A 17951-nucleotide genomic window follows, 5' to 3' on the forward strand; every position below is an offset into this window, starting at 1 on the left:
GTAGAGAGAGGAGACAGAGAGAGAGACAGAGAGAGAGAGATACAGAGAGACAGAGAGAGACAGAGGAGAAGGGAAGAGAGGAGAGAGAGGAGTGCTGTGCTGGACTGTACTGTACTGGACTGTACTGGACTGTGACTGGACTGTGCTGGACTGTACTGGACTGTGCTGGACTGTGCTGGACTGTACTGGACTGTGCTGGACTGTACTGGACTGTGCTGGACTGTGCTGGACTGTACTGGACTGTACTGGACTGTGCTGGACTGTACTGGACTGTGCTGGACTGTGCTGTACTGGACTGTACTGGACTGTACTGGACTGTGCTGGACTGTACTGGACTGGACTGGACTGTACTGGACTGGACTGTACTGGACTGTACTGGACTGTGCTGGACTGTGCTGGACTGTACTGGACTGTGCTGGACTGTACTGGACTGTGCTGGACTGTGCTGGACTGTACTGGACTGTACTGGACTGTGCTGGACTGTACTGGACTGTACTGGACTGTGCTGGACTGTGCTGTACTGGACTGTACTGGACTGTACTGGACTGTGCTGGACTGTACTGGACTGTACTGGACTGTGCTGGACTGTACTGGACTGTACTGGACTGTACTGGACTGGACTGTACTGGACTGTACTGGACTGTACTGGACTGTACTGGACTGTACTGGACTGTACTGGACTGTACTGGACTGGACTGTGCTGGACTGTACTGGACTGTACTGGACTGTACCGGACTGTGCTGGACTGTACTGTACTGTACGGTCCATGTGATGTGAGCATAATGAGGTGTTTCAAACGCTGATGCAAACTTCTGTGTTCATGTTTTTGGTACTTTGGCTTCGGATGTGTTGTGTCGGCAGTAGTAGAGGTAGTATCTATCACATGATGCACGACAACTCATGTCGTAAATGTACAAACCCTTCAGAGGCACATCGATACTGTTCCACTGTTGTACTGCTCTGTTCTGCTGTACTCCGTACTCTGTGACTCATGTGTTATAGCACGCTGGATGTCACGTTAAATGTCATGCCTTTCCTCTAGGATGCCAGTAGCAGTCTAAAAACAACACTGGGGTTTTATTCTGCACGGTTTTGTTTGGTTTAGTAGAAATAAGAGGCGCCATCATAATGAGAGGCAACAAAGTACATGTGTTTACCAGAACCTCTGAAAAGGACTGTAGAGATATGAGCTTTGAAACATTACTGCACTCGTCATACGGAGAGAGAGAGACACACAAAAAACTTACATTTAAACAAACATACTACTGTATACCTTCAATAATACCTCAGAGCTCAGATATGAGTGGTGACTCATTCAGTGACTGTAGCCGACAGTTGTAATAGAAGATGACACACATACAGCACACACTGTACTGTATAGAGTATTAACTCTCCCACATATACAAGGTCTGCAGGCCACAGTTGTTCTAAGTGTTTTTAGCTGTACTGTCATTTTAGTGTCAGTAAATTACCGCATTAATTTAGAGGTTGTATTTATCATAAACAAGAGGACGGTCTCCTCATTTGTGGAGGGTTCGTACCGAATGGATTCAGATCATCTGCCCTTTTATCTCAGTGCTGTCCTCTTTCTAGTCTCTCTCCATCCAAATCAAAAGCTGATGCTTTTAGATGAATCATGCTGTCCCGTTCCCAGTCCAACATGCACATACAGCTGTGATCATCTTTCTCATAAAGATGAGATTTCGCTGACTTTTGTGTTGTGTTCCTAAAGACTTTCCTTTTTTTTTATATGTTTTTGCAGCTTTTCAATACTGCACTTTATTGCAAGGAGACATGGGATGTCTCTCTTATTGTTGAACTTAATTTCAAGCGATGTGAAGTACAAATAGTTGTCAAGATAAACAATGTTTACCAAAAAGAAATGTGATTTCCAATACAAAACAGTAGCAGGCTGCAGTTGTACAGATAAAACTTTGTCTACTAATAACAATTAGCATGAAAAAAGGAAAATAAAATATTGGAAAATGTTATACTACTGTGATTTTAACCTGTTTCTCAAATTACATTATGCAAGAATCCTATTAGTGCAGGGCTAATTTGGCTTTAAATGGATGCACCACTTTATCTTCTTCTGCTGCTGTTTGCCTTCAGTGGCCTCTGGGAGCTGAATTAATAAACTGCATTTTTTATTACCACCAATAAATATAGTAGGTGTTGTCAAATCAACTGGAATGAAAATATTAAGAATTACAATATGTGAAAACAGGGTTGATGAACGAGTGATTAGATGGTGGAGTCCTGCACAGTAAAATCATTGTAGGTTGTTCGTAACACGTACATTTTACCATTTGACAATGATGTTTGCGGGGTGCTTTGTCGTCCCATGGGGGGACGTGCATAGTTTCCATGGTTGTAATCTCCTCACGTGAAGCATTTTATGTCCTGAACGTCATGTGAAGTTAAGGACGCAGTAACTTTTAGGTAAACGTTAATATTCAGTGAGTCTAAGCCAGATGTTTCTGTATCTAATCCCACCAAAACATTTAGTTTGTACAGTTATTGTCCAGCGGTTTTGACTGTTTAGCGCCTGAAGCTCTTACAACAAGCAATTACTTTGGTTTATATGAGAGGGTTGGGACAAATTATTTATATGTGTTGTTGGGAGGTAAGCATGGCAGCCACTCCTCGAGCCAGTCAGATTAGGTGGACAACAAAACAGCTACTGGAGGACAGAGCTGTTATTAGTATCATGGTTCTGAGTCCAGATCTTTGCTCCTGTCTTGTATTGGTCATTCTCAGTTTGTCGTCTCTCTCTATCCATCTGTTACCTTGTTTACGCCTTCTGTCATCTTCATCTCTCTTCTAATTCCTTTCACTAGTTACAGTAAAGGTCACAACAACACATAATAATTAGTGATACAACCACTTTCTTCATAGGTTGCTGCTGATTAACTCTGAACCAACAGCTGAGTGGTGCAAACTAGTAACCACACATTTATTATTTAATCATTTGATGCTGGTTTGTAGTTGCTAACTAGTTCCTCAGTACTTCATGGTTATCACAAGTAGCTAGTGGGTTTTTGCTGCATTAGTTCGTGTTAAGGTACCAGGAACACTGTGTACACACTGCAACACTGTGTGTCCTGTATTCATTTTCACCTCCAAGTCATATTCTGTAGCATTAGTGAAGCTGGTGCCTTAAAGGTAACATGATCCTTGACTGCATTAAACAGTGTTACCCGTTCTGTGTGATTTCAGTTTCTGCTCAGGAGAAACTGAGGAGACCATTTTCTCCCTTATTTCAGCCTGCCTGTGATTCCTTCTCATCTTTTCTAGCATTTTTCACATTACTTTCTCTGTTCTTGGATCTGCTATCCACCTCTTCTCTCCACCATTTCTGTCATGTTGTTGTCTATTTTATTGTCTTCCTTGTGATCGTTACTTTTTCTACCTTCTTCCTCACTTTTCCCTCCTCCTCCTCCTCCTCCTCCTTCTCCTCCCTCTCTGTCTTTTTGCAGGCTTGAAGCGAGGTGTGTGTTCCCAGATCAATCATTTCCCAGATGACGCCGACTACGACCAAGATGCTGCAGAGTATTTGCTGCGTGAGTGACACACACACATTTACCAGAGAACAAGCGCACACAAAGGCACGTATAGCAATTTTAGATAAGTGTGCATTGGCATAGACACACAAACATTAAGTGAACACAGTCTGCATCACACACTGAAAGAGAAAGGACAGAAGGGGATGGTGGGTGGACATCAATGCATGGATGTCAGATTCGAGCAAAGTGTTTCTAGAGGTGTGTGTGTCTGCACAGTGTGTGTGTGTGTGTTTGAATGCCCAGGTGCATGGAGCTGGGAGTCTGGGGGTGTACAGAAAGCTTTTATTTTTTTCTGCAGATGGATTGAAAGAACAGCCTTAACTAATGGATTATTTTCAGCTCAGGATTCAGATTTCACATCCTTCCTCTATTGTAATAGCAGATTGTGTCCAAGCTGCCCTGAACCCTTTGGTCCACAAAGTATAGCTTCTATTCAAAGGCTGAACAAGAAAGGTTTTACCTCTGTACCTCCGCATGATCCTCACAATTCCTTTAAATAATAGAAAATGTTTAGAATCTGGAATTATTGAACAATCTAGGATATATTAAACCTGTTTTTATCATTATCAAAATACTTGTAGTGACAAATGATCCTGCAGCCTTAACGAATTAGTGAAATTCCTGATTCTGCACCTATAACTAATTGTTTTATTTATGAAATGTCTATGAATGAAAACTGTGAATAAATGCAGACCCAGGTTAATGTGTTTAAATGGCAGAAGCTTCTATGAATAAATGATTATCGCAGCATTATTTTCTCCCTTTCAAGGCAAACAAAAGGTAAAGCAGCTTGAAAAGTCACCTTCAAAAGTTGAAGACTTGGCGATTCTGTGTATTCCTGCCAGAGATGGAGCTTTGCAGCATTTTAATCTTTAATAATGTCGTCAGTGCTGCTGATAGGTTTGAGGTGTCTATATAGAGCTATACTGTAGAGGTAGTTTTACGTTAGCTAATGCAGTATGTACCTGCTGCTACATACTGTAGCCACACAAGTTGATTTTCCAATCACCAGTGTATTCGACATCTAATTCTGGATCTCACTATTGTTCTGTAACAACATACAGTTTTGGGGTTTGTTGGGAATTTAACATCAAACATTGCAATTAGTTGGTCCTGGCTGGTTCTCTACTACTACTGTATCCTAAATGCAGCAATGGTAGTGAACTAGATATGAGATATAGATATAGTTTAATTACATTTTATTAACTGTTCAATTGTACTTGAATAAATATTTGGAATAACAAGAGGCCGATGCTTTAAATAGTTCAAACTGATGCATTAGATGAGGTGTTAGCCTCACCGTATCTAATAAAGCTGCAAGGTGCAGGCTTTCTTTTCAGGTTTTGTTGACTACCAAGCAGATACATATTGTGGGGCTGTTACTTAGATATCCTTAGTCATGACAAAACAAACCCAGAGCCACAAAAGACATCACCTTCTAAATATCATGTAGAAAACTTCTGCATGTTTAATTTCTGTACCAGAGCCAAGTTGTAGTGTCAGCTATAGCAAGTCTTGGTAACACATTTTCTCCCAGGAGTGTCACAAGGCTGTTAACTTTGCACCTTCAAATGGTGCTGAGTGCTCCCAGTCTCACTAATTAAAAGTCTTCCTCATAGAACTACATTAGAAAAGTACAGAACTAGTCACAAATTAAATGCAAGAAATTCATAGCTGTGCAACATTGGCATTGGAGCCAAAGGGATGATGTACCTGTGCTGTCACCATCTGCAGGTGTGGTGAGAGCCTCCAGCATCTTCCCCATCCTCAGCGCCATACTGCTGCTGCTTGGTGGAGTGTGTGTTGCTTCCAGCAGCTTCTACAAGAGCAAAAGGAACATTATTCTAGGTGGAGGGATTCTCTTTGTAGCTGCAGGTAAGACGAGAGCTGTGCTGTGGTTTTGGGAGACTTCTATACTTATGTTCCTACTGTATTATGGAGAATAGTTTGTTTTGATGTGATTGTTAAAAGTTTTATTAGCACAAAATCAGAATATGTAGTCTGGTCGAGCATTTTAGCTCAGATTGAATCCGTCCTCTTAACATTTCAATCAAGCAGCTTCTTCTACTTTTACTGGTCAGTTACAGTCATGAAAAGATTTCCTTTTGTACAATGTCATGTTGTGTCTGATTTCTCTCTGTGTAATTGAAAGGAAACACTTCAGTATCCCTGTCTGCAAAACAATTTAATGAAGCTGCTGGTTAATTTTTCTCAAAGGAGCACTTAGAAGTCTTAAATATTTCCTCAGGCCTCAGCAACATCATCGGAGTGATCGTGTACATCTCGGCAGCACTGAGCGACATTTCTCCCAAGAAGGATGAGGATAAGAAGTGGCACTACTCCTACGGCTGGTCCTTCTACTTCGGCGGCCTGTCCTTCATCCTGGCTGAGATGGTGGGTGTCCTCGCCGTCAACATCTACATTGAGAAGAACAAGGAGCTGCGTTGCCGCTCTCGCACTGACCTCTTCAAGAGCACCACACACGCCGTGCTGCGTCTGCCCAGCTACAGGTTCAGACGGCGCTCTCGCTCCAGCTCACGCTCCACTGACCCGCCGCGTTCACAAGAGACCTCGCCCATCGGCACCTCCAAGACCTTCAGCCTTCCACCCTCTGCACCACCGTTCTCTGTGGCTACGCTGCCCAACCCACACCACACTAGCAGCGGAGGAAGTGGAGGAGGCGGCGACATCTCCATGTACACCTTGTCCAGGGACTCCAAGCTCGGCAGCCTGGGAGGTGGCGCCCCACCCCTCTATGGTACGGTGGACCGTGCCACGCTGTACCAGCTCCACAACTACTTCCCTAAAGATTCCAGTGGCAGTGGTGGAGGAGGAGGTGGAGCAGTGATAAGCAGTGGCACGCTCCCATCTCACTCCAAGTCCAACCTGGCAGCGGCAGCAGCTGTTGCCCAGAATGCAGCACCGCTGAATACCTCCACAACAGCTGCCACCCCCACCCAGCCAGCCCCAATATCTACAGCCACCATGGAGAGGGACAGGGGCAACGTAGGAACCCTGGACCGACTGACAGCCAAGAGAGACCGGGATAGCAACTCAGATACACTTAACAGGAAAACTACGCCAGTTTAAAAGTAAACTTCAGAAAAAGGGAGGGGGAGTGTTGAAATAGAAGAAGAGAAGTGGAATCAGATATGTAGAGAAGTTAGGAGCGATCTGAAGTGAAACAGAGGAAGAGTAGGGCTGAAAATGTGTGGGTGACATGTCAACGGAACGATTTCTGTTCTTGAGCCTTTTGTACCTTGCTGCCATAATTACCTACCAGAATCATAAACAGTCATAAAAGAACTGATGTAATGTGCACGCTCATGACAGCTGCCTTAAAAATGGTCCTGATTACCAATCCAAATCCTTTGTTGTTGTTGTACAGCAATTGTGCAATGGAGGCTTCAGGGATTTTTTTACATTTAATTCCTGCATCACTGTTTCATACAGTATCTTCGACCACATTATACACAGTGAAGGTGACCTGTGAAGCAGTTGGGGGTTAAGTGCCTTGCTGAGGAGTCAGTGGAACTCATTTGTTATTTACGCTCCCCATCTTGATTTTGTCCCCTGCAATGAGGAATTACCTCCAGCTTACCAACAAAAGGCCAGGAAGCCTCATAGATTTATTAGAAAGTTAAAACTGAGCTGAAACTGATTAAAAGTGCAGTTTGAGCGTAAATTTTAAGACAAATTTCCATCTGCAAACCACTGAAACGATACTTTGTGGAGCTGTAAACCACACAGCGCTTTTAACTTAACACATAATAATATAAAAGAGTGGCCAGATGGTATGAGCTACAGTTCTCTGTTATACTTCTGTTCGAACAGAACAGAAATCCACAGACGGGTACATTCAGCCAAGTAACAAGCTGCTCAGTGACGAGTTCACTGCCAAGTCAAGGTCAACAGTAGTTACTTAACCTCTGGTCCCAAGCGAGTGACCTCAGCCATATATAACCTAGTGTCACACATACACCAGAGGAGCTTGTCACACTGTGGGCCTATTTATTTTTCACTGTGTGTCGAAGGTAATTACAGTGACAGATGGGCATTCTCCACAGTCCTGGAGAAAGGAACAGCCATAGACTTTAAACTTCATCCTGAACGCCTCCATTACACCAGTGCCGGTTGTCACAGTTTGATTAAACACTACACAAATGTCCATCTACACAAGTAACTTGTCCCAGAATCTTGATACAAAGGTGTGAAAGTTAAAGTGAGTTTTCTGTTTTCACATCCCTCTATTGGAAGAAGTTTTTTATTTTAATTAAAGCCTGCTATTGAGCATTAAGTAATTTTTGTCCTATTACCTACAAAGAACATAAGTTTTTGGTGATTCAGAAAAATTCTTCATTAGATCAAATGTTTTTTTTTATCTCAGTCTTTTTGGAAACGTCCCATATGGACACCGGATGGGCTGGACTGGATTGTGTTTATCTTCAGTAAACCTCGACTTGTGTCCAAATACTGCAACAGTGGCTTGAAATGGACACAACTCTACTTTTTCTAATTATTTCTAAATTATTTATTATCTACTTACTAATTTGACCCAAATTCAACCAGAAATCGCTGGAACAAGGTTTCGTTCTGTGTTGGCTTTGAAACTAAACTTGTTCTGAAGTTGATTGTATAATAATAGAATTATTAATTGACTTTTTCAGTAAATGTCAGTAGCTAATCCAGCAACTTCATCACAGGTTGCTGATAATTTATGCAAATGTTGCTCAATCCACCTTCAAAGTCAATGGACGCGCTTGTAGAGATGGACTTTTTCCTCTATGTGTAATGTTTAATTATTAAAAATTGATTTCAGGCTTTATATGGCTGCTTATGATGATGAATTGATATGGAAGGCTACAAGGCAGCATCCGTTGAGTGTTCCTACAAAAGGGCTGCAACTACAGGCAACAACAGGCTGGGGGTCAATTCAGTTTACACTCAGGGGGTGGAAATGACATCAGAACTAGATGAACAGCTAAAAATTAAGGCACTCTAATGTGAACCATCTTGTAAAGCCAAGTTTATCAGTTACTATGAAAAAACACTAAATTAAAGCACATTATAAATTATTAAATGAGTTTCTAACTAACCAATCAGATTCAGCTATTTTTGAGGGGACATTTCAAATATTGTCTGACATAGCTGAAGGGGGAAAAACCCATCATGGATGTAGTGTGTAACGCTTTGGACTGAAGCCCTTCACGCACTCTACACTGGACTAGTACACTGAACTGTAAATGCACTTCTGAATGAGCTGCATTTGAAAATGAATTCAATTCAATCCTGGTTGGCGACAAGTTGGAGGCGAGGGGAAAGAGAAAAGAGCACAACATCCAGCTTTTGTTCCCCTTCCCTCCATCTCTCTTTTAGCTATAACTATATACTATTTCAGAATCTAGAATAATAAATGTATTATTGAGTATATTATCAGTCCATTTACTTCAACAAAAGCACATAATGTCTGTAAATTGTAAACTTTGGGTTGTCTTTTCATTCGGAGTGATTCATCATCTCTAGGTTACATGAGATTGTAACTTTTTGACTATTAATATCATGTTTCTGGTGTTTCTATGATCGTAATGGTTTTTGCAGGGTATTTATACATTTTGAATTTTTTTATTTCTTTTTATATTCCTATATTGCTTTCTGTTTAATTTTTGTTTCTCTTGCCTTTCTACACTAAGGTCAGTGGCGTCAAGTGGGAAGCATGTGCACAAACGTGAGAGGGTGAATCCATTTCTAAATTCTTCACCGTCTTCATCGTCTTATCACATTTATTTGTCCAGCGGGAGACGACTGAGCAGCAATTCCCTGCTTAACCTTCACACACATATTCACCCTGGCAGCCACCCAGTTAAACGAGTCTACTGCCGGTATACTCAGCAGTTTCCCAGGAACTGTGGGGGGTTACAAGAAGGGCAGGATTAGAGGAGGTCAGCTTGTTGGTTGCTGTATTTCTTCCATCGGGGTTGTTCTGTCCATTTTACACTAATGGGCAACCTTCAGGTCCATTTCTTCACTGAATTTCACTGTGTGTTTCTGTAAATGTTATTTTCTACCTTCTCTGTTTCCATGTAATTACTCTGTTTATTTGTTTGTTTGTTTTTCTCTGTTATGACTGTATTTGTATGATCATCTCTACGAGAAAAATTCCAAAAGTCAATTTGCTTTAATACTTAAATTAATTAAAAGACCCAATATTTTTCCCTTCTTAACTCTGTAGTTCTCTATATCACTACCAATCTTACCTGTGGATTCATTTTTTCTCAACATTGTTTTGTTCCTCTTCATTTACTGTCTTGTTGCTTCATCCCCAGCGACAGTTTTTTCTAAAATCCAGTGTGTTTCCATTGTTGAGCTGTTGATGAACTCTTGACTTGAGCCATCATCTTTTCTGACTTTGGGAGATAAGGACTTCACTTTTTCGACTGCCATGAACTAGATGCTGGTTCTAGTGCTGGTTTGTTTTCCCGAGAGCTAGAGAACCACATATAACAACAACAACAACGGCAGCCTGCAGCATCTTTATACATATGTTGCTTCTGACATTACAAGCTCAATTTGGCATTTAAACACAACTGATCAAAGTCACTGTGTGATCAGTTGTGCTTCGATCAGGCTTCTACCTGAATGGAACAAGGGTATTTTTGGCTGTGTAGTTCTTCTATTAGACCTCAGAAGAGGGTTTCTGGATTCTTGGTCCTTTCCTTCAAGGACTTTCAGGTTGATTTTGGGCTCTTCATTGAGGATCTTCTTCAGGTAGATCATCCCTCGCTCTTATCTTGCTCAACTGACCCGTTATAAACCAAGCAAACCACTCCCAGGGGAAACACATTGTTCTTATCAGAGAACACCACATTCACTTCGACCCTCATTTCTTGTCTCCACTGAACCTGAAAACAAACCTTAAAATTTAAAGAAAAGCTAGAGAATTAAGTTTTTTCAAGAATAAATGTTGGAGTTATCTTTTTACATTTATATGGAATTGATTTTATTTTGGTCTCTTTGTTTTTTGTTAGCTGTACTGAAGTTTTATGATTTTATTTCCTCTTCTGTCATGTTATCTTCACCTCCTTGCAGGCTATTGGTCATATTATATTTTCTACACATTACCAACGTAGCCTAATAATCAGTGTTTTTTAATGTTCTGACTAGTGTATAACTATAGACGATAGAATTTATATTAATCTATTTATTTTCGTGGTGATATGTATAGATATTCTTAATGTTATATTGTTTCAGAGTTCCTACAACTGTATCTTTGGGCTATAAAGGCTTCACGCCTGCCTGTGAAACAAAGTCAGAAGCCTACGTGCCGGGAGAATAAGCTTCTGTACATGTGGTCGGTGTTGGTGTTGTCAGTGATTTTTACATAGTAAGCAAGTACTACAAAGTACACCATCATTACATCATTGTTAAAAGCAGACATTCTGTTCCTTCATTTCCAGCTCATATCCTGATGTTAAAGCCATTTTAAAGCTAACGTGAGTCACCAGCTCCATTTCCCAACACTTAGGCTACTGACACGAGTCAAACGTGAAACTCTGCAAATGGAAAACTGGTGTATTTCCATTCAGCAGACTGATGCACGCAAGGGACAGTAAGGAAAAGGGGAAGCAATACAATACTGATCCTCACTGGAAAAGACAAAAAACATAAGGTATATACACATGTATATAAATATATCTATAAATATAAATATATATTCAATAAAGTTCTATATTAAAATTGATGGTGTTGTGTATTTTTCAGTGTTTTCTAATCCACCACATATGTTTAACTTAAACCATCTGATTAAATTAGATGGTTCATGGTTTGAAAAAACAAACCTAGACTGTCGGTAAGTGCAGTAAAAGCATTTGTTACGTCAAATATTGTCATATACACTGCTACCATGCACATACAGGCAGTATAATATGCACTGCGAAACAGCACCAATTATTTGCTATACAACCCACACAACAACAGCATCTTGGCACTCATCAGTGCCTCAGGATACGACAATGTCCTATTTTTTTTTAGCTTATCAGAAATGCAGAAATGTTATCACATTCATAGTCCAGATTTAAACGTCCTGGCTACTGAAACCGTGGTTACTTGTTATTTACATATAGACAGCTGCTGCTGTATCAGATGAGATGCTAAAATGTTACTGTGTAGTGCCCCTAAATGCAGCATGACACATTTTCTAAAAGTGACTTTCTAAATGTGCAGCAGTCAAATCAAACGTTTAGTTAAGATGTGTTATGTTCAGTGAGGAGTCCACACTGATGCCTGTAACTACCTGTGGCCAACCAGAACTCTGATTTGTTCTGTGCATGGGTAAGACGCAGCTGCTTCCTCAGTGGTTGGGTTTAGGGTTGTAGGGTAAGATAACTACTCCGAGTTTAACCACCTTCATTCTCTTTTCACTTTCAGGCTACAGTAGCTTGTGTGGCGTGTGCTGTGGGTATCATATGACACAGTGCTGCATGGTGCGGCTGCTTTGTGAAGCTGCACAACAAAAGTCTATCTTTGCCGCTGACAGACAACTCTCATTATTGGCACAATGAGGTCTCTTGTTGGGAAAATGTAAATACATGTGTGATTTTAAGTATTTGGAAAAAGAACATGAACTGCTGTCATTCTCCTCTTACTGTGTCCTCCAGAGGAGAATCATATGATCGCTCTGACCTAAAAAAAGGAAACAGAACAGACCAAGACAGGCAGTAATTAAGACAGTGTGGTCCCTTAATAACACGGAGACGTCTTCTCTGGAGAACACAGGGAGGGACTGTCAGCCCAGGGGAAATATGACAGTTTTTAATCCCGCTGACAATAGATCTGCTGGCAGAGCACACTGGAGACTGAGACATGTTTGGTTGAAGCAGCGAGGAATGTGATTTGGTGTCAAAGTTTTAATTAGTTGGTCTCTCTCTCTGTCTCTGTTACTGTCTTGCTTTCTTTTCTCTGTAAGGAATCCTCCTGATGCTACGGTGACATCTTCATGTCTTGTGCTGCAGAAATATGCACAGCAGCTCTGCACAGGCAGCTTCCACAAAGCGAAGTGTTGTCTCTGTTTGTCTGTCTCATGATGTATTTGCAGCATCCATGATGCAGTAGGTAGAGAAGTCATCTACAAACCCCACAGTTGGTGGTTAGATGCCCAGTTCCACTAATTTCTGCTTACATGTTGAAGTGTCCCTGTAGAGGACACTGAACCCTGGAACCTTGCAGCCTAAAATGCAGCTGCCTGCAGACAAGAACTAATAAAGTATGAATTCCTCCTTTTTGTAAATATGTTAAGACACAGGTAGCAGTCACTTGTAAGGTTTAGTTTAGTTTAAAGTTACTGAACATGCTGCATTAAGCCTGACCACAGTCTTTAAGTCTCTCAGGATTACCAACTGCTGTTTGTGCCTAAACCTAACCATAAAAAAGTGTAATAAAACCACAAGATCTCATATTTTAGCTAAAAGCTGTTTTGAAAATAGAAAATAATCAATATATTCAATATCAACATATTTACAGTATGTCAACATACCAGAGAACATCTTCTGGTTGCATCAAATTCTATACAAAAGCATACTTATGATTGGAGTGTAGTTGTAGAGAAAGGACCTTTAGGACATACAGCTGCACCTTGAAGTATTCATTTTCCTTTTCTTTACTTGTTTTCAATCAAATCCATTTTCTGCTGTCTCATGGAGAGGGACTAATTTTATTCTCTACACAAAAAGCACTGCAGTTTAATTCTGTGCTCTCTTTCAGCATCTCAATTTATCGGTCTCTGGCCATCATTTTGTGGTTTTGAGTGGGAAATTAAGGCTTAAGTTTGGAAAATGTAATTAGTATTCTTGACTGTCAGTCAGCATTACTTGCTGACACAGCAGTTTGGATGCAGAGTTAAAAGCCCACTGATCCAGGATGAGGGGTCCCATTGCAGTAAAGCTTGATAATTAGTAGAAAGATGAAGGTGTTCGGGGTCAGACTGAACCATTGGTCATGAAAAGCTCATTTACCTGGTTTGAGAAACAGTTTTATGTGAGATATCATTTTAAAAACAGTGTTGAGCAATGAAACAAAAAGCAAACTGATAAACTCCAAGTCTCACTCCATCCCAATTCAGCGACTGTCTTTTATGACATTACCTTCAGACACATTAGGACATTAATCAGCCTGAAACATTACTTTTTTTTATTTCTAACTGCATATTTTTATTTAGTTTCCTTCCACACAAGAACACATTTACCGTACATCTAGGCGAACTGGAAGCTCAGAGTTGCGGCTGTTAGTGTTATAGTGTTGGTGTTGTGATATACAAGTGACCTATTTGGTTTGTACCCAGGATCACACACAATAGGCTGCAGCCTCTAAAGATCGTGGCTGTATTACCAGAGCTAGAGACAACATGGCATACAGCCTCATGGCATACAGCCTCGCTGCCAAAATCGTCCCAGTAGCCCACAGCTACACTGCAACACAACTGAGTCCGTCTCTAAAAACATTGTCAAGGTCAGTTATTGCTCTTTTTTTATATATATATATTTATAGCAAGCTATGGTATCTTAGTTTTTGGCCTGTTTTTATTTGTGTAACATCCTCTCGAGCAGGGAGGCTGAGGGAAAAGAAACAAACCTGGAAGAGAAAACCATATATTTGCTGTACGGCCCTGGTTGAGCTACCTTCTCATAATTCATGGCTCAGTCATGGAATTCAATACAGTGATGGATACACGGAAGAACAACAACACAAAAAAAACATAATGGCATGTTTCTCCAGACAGACAGTTTTCTGTAGGTGTACTCATACAGGAGCCTCTGTCATATCACCACTGTGTGGTCAGCAGACCCATGTCTATGCTGGGGTTCTCCCATGGTGCACCTGGCTCTCCTGTATTATTATGTCTGCAGCCAGCAGCACAGTTGTCATACATACAGTAAGGAACGATAATAGCTACCGCCTCATGTCAGCTTTCATGAGTCAACAGGAGCCTGCCACCTGTGAAGACGTTCTGCATTTTAATTTCCTCCCTTCGTTCAGCCTGGTGCTCGGTGTGCAGCTGTCTCTCCTTCGCCTTCCTGGGCTCTTTGGTGGTGAAGAGTGCATGCCTGCAGTCGCTGATAACAGCTCCAGGCTCACTGACAGATGTCCATATGCCAGTGGGGAGGACTGTCAGTCAAGATTACTCTCTCATTTCCTCTTGTCCTCACATCCTTCCTCGCTCCCAGAGAGGGGGATCCCAGCACAGTGATGTCTTCAGCTGCATTTTCTCTCTTGAAAATCCAAGTACACGCTGAACGTCACTGGATTTATATATATTTTTGCAATGTCCATAATAACACACTCACACACATATTTATTTCCACAGTACAATCCAAAGGTCTGTTTGTAAAGTTCAAAACAACATTGATTTTGTATTTATTAGTACCTGCAGATACAGTTTTAGGATGTTTATTCATGTGTGGAATCAACATGTGTTAGCAGAATTAATCAACATAAAAGCCACTCTATTCATTCATCAATCAATTTCACAACAAAGGTGTAATTAGATGTTGTACAATTAAAGGTCAGCCAGTGTCAAAGGAGTCTCTGGTGTCTCTGATTTGGTGCTACAGTGATTAGCTTGAGTACACTGATGGTCAGTGATGCTGATGTGGGAAGTCTGAAGATGGTACAGTAGTTCAACTTACAGCTTTTCTTCAGTATGTTTGGTATAATGAGAACTTTATTGGAGGTAAAAGTATTTTTTTCTGATCAAACTAGAAATCTGTGAGTAGAGTCAAAAAGAAAAGAGATAATTTTTAAATTATACATTTTGTTATTGGTTGGAGACTGATCAGTGTGGATATATTTCAGATTCTTAACATTTTAAAAACTCTGTTTTCAGTCATTGCTTTAAGCAAATGTTCTAAATCAAATATTTAAATTGATATGTAATAATAATAATAACATGCTTTATTTTCAGAGCTGTAGCTGTGATGTATGTATGTATTATGCACTAATTATTCAAAGTATATAGTGACTGTGTCCTACTTGATTTACTGTTTTGTAATTTTTCATTTCACAACATTTGTAGCTGCATGAAGAGAGTTAACTACAAATAAACTGAAATATTATTTTAGAGAAAATAATGAATCTAAATAATTATATATATTTAACGGGAGAAATAGCAGTAGGTATGTCCAGCTGATTTTTCCCACATGCTTCTCTTCTGGATTTAAGCCAGTAAGGCTGCAGATGTTCAAGTGCCTCATATCACTATTTCTGCCTTACAGATTGTTAATGGTGTTAATGGTAAATTTATTCTGCACATAAAGAGGCTGGTGAGATACATGGAGAGGTTACTGATCACTCTGGGAATGTACTGTCTCCTCCCTTTTTGAACACTTTATTTTGTAGTAAATTAAATTTGTAGGTGAAAGTTGTTTTACAGAATTTTACACAGCATGATTGAAAGCAAGTCAGATTCATTCTGTTTTCTTTAACTAGAGAAAATGAAGATTTGTCACTTTAAATATTTGCAGGGAGACCAGAGAGCATGACAGGCAGCAAGGAGAGGGGAACCATAAACAGTTTTCTAGGTGGCATCAACCGGAGTGCAGTGATGGATTGTTTACTGAAAGACCTCTGGGATATGAGCCAGTTTGCTTGGTTTTCTAATTAGCAATCACGCTGTCTCCATTATCCCCAGAGTTCCTTAAACAACACATCAACATTGACAGGTGCAGTGAGTGAAAACCAACCGTACACAGGAGAAGGAGTCGTCTTTAGTCACTTCACTGATTCCAACAGGAAAGTTGTAGCTTTATCAGTGTAAGATCTGTGCTCACGTCACTTTAGGACTTCTCATGTTAACTTGAGGGGGGTAATTTGATCTGCAGCAAAGTGGATTGGGTGACGTTGGGAATTCATGACGTCAGGGGTTCAGAGTAAAGCAGCTTCTAACTGTGAACATTCAACTGTGGATCATCATATTTATGCACGCACAGGCGAGAAATCCCGTGAGCATACGTAAGTGCACACGCCTATCTGAACAAGTGCATTTGAGAGTGTGTTTATACGCACAGCTCGTCTCCAGGTTTGTGTTTCTCCTGCCACGTCAGTCCTATTGGCCATGGTCTATATTTAGCCAGGAGGTCGCAGCCAAACAGTGTGGGAGACGCTTCAGAGAGACTAGAAGGAGGTCAACATGGTGAGAAGCACCCTGAGCAGGATAACAAGAACCGACCGAGCGGTTACGTTAGTGGAAGGGCAGAAATCACAAGTCAAGCACAAGAATGCATCAGCCAAAAAAAAAAAAGGCTGTCATAAAACCATTTCAACAAAGTCAATAAGATGGTTGATCGATAAAAATGTGCCAACATCACCAGCATGTAACATAACGACACGTTATACGATGCTTTCAGATGCTGTCTGAAGGCTGACTTTAGAGTTCACAGCTGATAGAAAGAAGAAGATAGAAGAGCCATGCTGGTGGGCTGACAGTCTAGGTATGCAGTGTATCATGTAGCAGCATTTAAGATGCAGCATGTAACGTCCTGAGTTCAAATTTAGCCGGAGACCTTTGTCGTCTGTCATAGCTGCCTTTCGCTCTCCGTCCTCTTCAAAGTTTGCTCTTTTCCAAGGTTGAAATGTCTCAGGTTCAGCATTTAAACAAGGCCAATGTGATGAAAGTTTACATTTTTCATCAGAGTTTGACTTCAAACTAATAATTTGCTTAGAAACTCTGGAGTAATTTAAAAATCATTATATTAAAATGATATGTTGCTACATAAAATACACTGTGTGTGCATCATGCTGGTTCATTCCAGTTCCAGCCAGTTACATGTGACAGGTCTGCTCCGCATGGAACCTGAATCTACAACAGCACTGAGCTCCATGCATGTTATTAAGTACCATATATACGAACAGCATAAATGCATAATTCACAAGGCTTCACGTGGATTAATCTGGAACTGGACTTACTGCCTCTGCCAACACTTAAGTTGTTAAAAGGTTAAATTAAAGTTCACCACAGCGTCTCCACCACCTGCTGCAGCAGATAAACAACACAGACGTCAGTCGTGTTCAACACAGAGTTAATGAAATAGTGTATATGAATATTACATATATTATAAATTAATATACTGCAAGTAAGCTCTATGTTTTATGCTGGGTTTTGTTTCTAAAGTTTTGTTTTAGACTTCAAGCATTTAGTAGAAATTATACAAATGTTATCATAATAGTGTAACAAATCAATATTATCCCAATGTCCCGAAACCCAAATACGTTGCTAGTTAACAGTGATGTTTATCATGAGGTGTAAAGTGGAACAGTTCATAGAAGCAGCAACTGAGGAGGCAGCGAGTGTAAGCTGAGAACGTGCTGAGAGTGTGGAACAGGAGAGAAATAGAACCT

At 40.6% G+C, this 17951-nt stretch overlaps 1 protein-coding gene across 1 annotated transcript; it reads left to right on the forward strand.

Moving 5' to 3' along the window:
• The first annotated feature begins 2632 nt into the window (after positions 1-2632).
• Positions 2633-11228, forward strand: LOC113153608 (voltage-dependent calcium channel gamma-8 subunit-like). Its single transcript, XM_026347287.1, has 4 exons — positions 2633-2654; positions 3480-3563; positions 5301-5441; positions 5815-11228. Exons 1-4 carry the CDS (start codon positions 2633-2635, stop codon positions 6654-6656), a joined length of 1089 nt encoding a protein of 362 aa, XP_026203072.1. The 3' UTR covers positions 6657-11228.
• The last annotated feature ends 6723 nt before the right edge of the window (positions 11229-17951 follow it).

This window comes from Anabas testudineus, chromosome 11 (assembly GCF_900324465.2).
Source record: "Anabas testudineus chromosome 11, fAnaTes1.2, whole genome shotgun sequence".
Classification (NCBI taxonomy): Eukaryota; Metazoa; Chordata; class Actinopteri; order Anabantiformes; family Anabantidae; genus Anabas; species Anabas testudineus.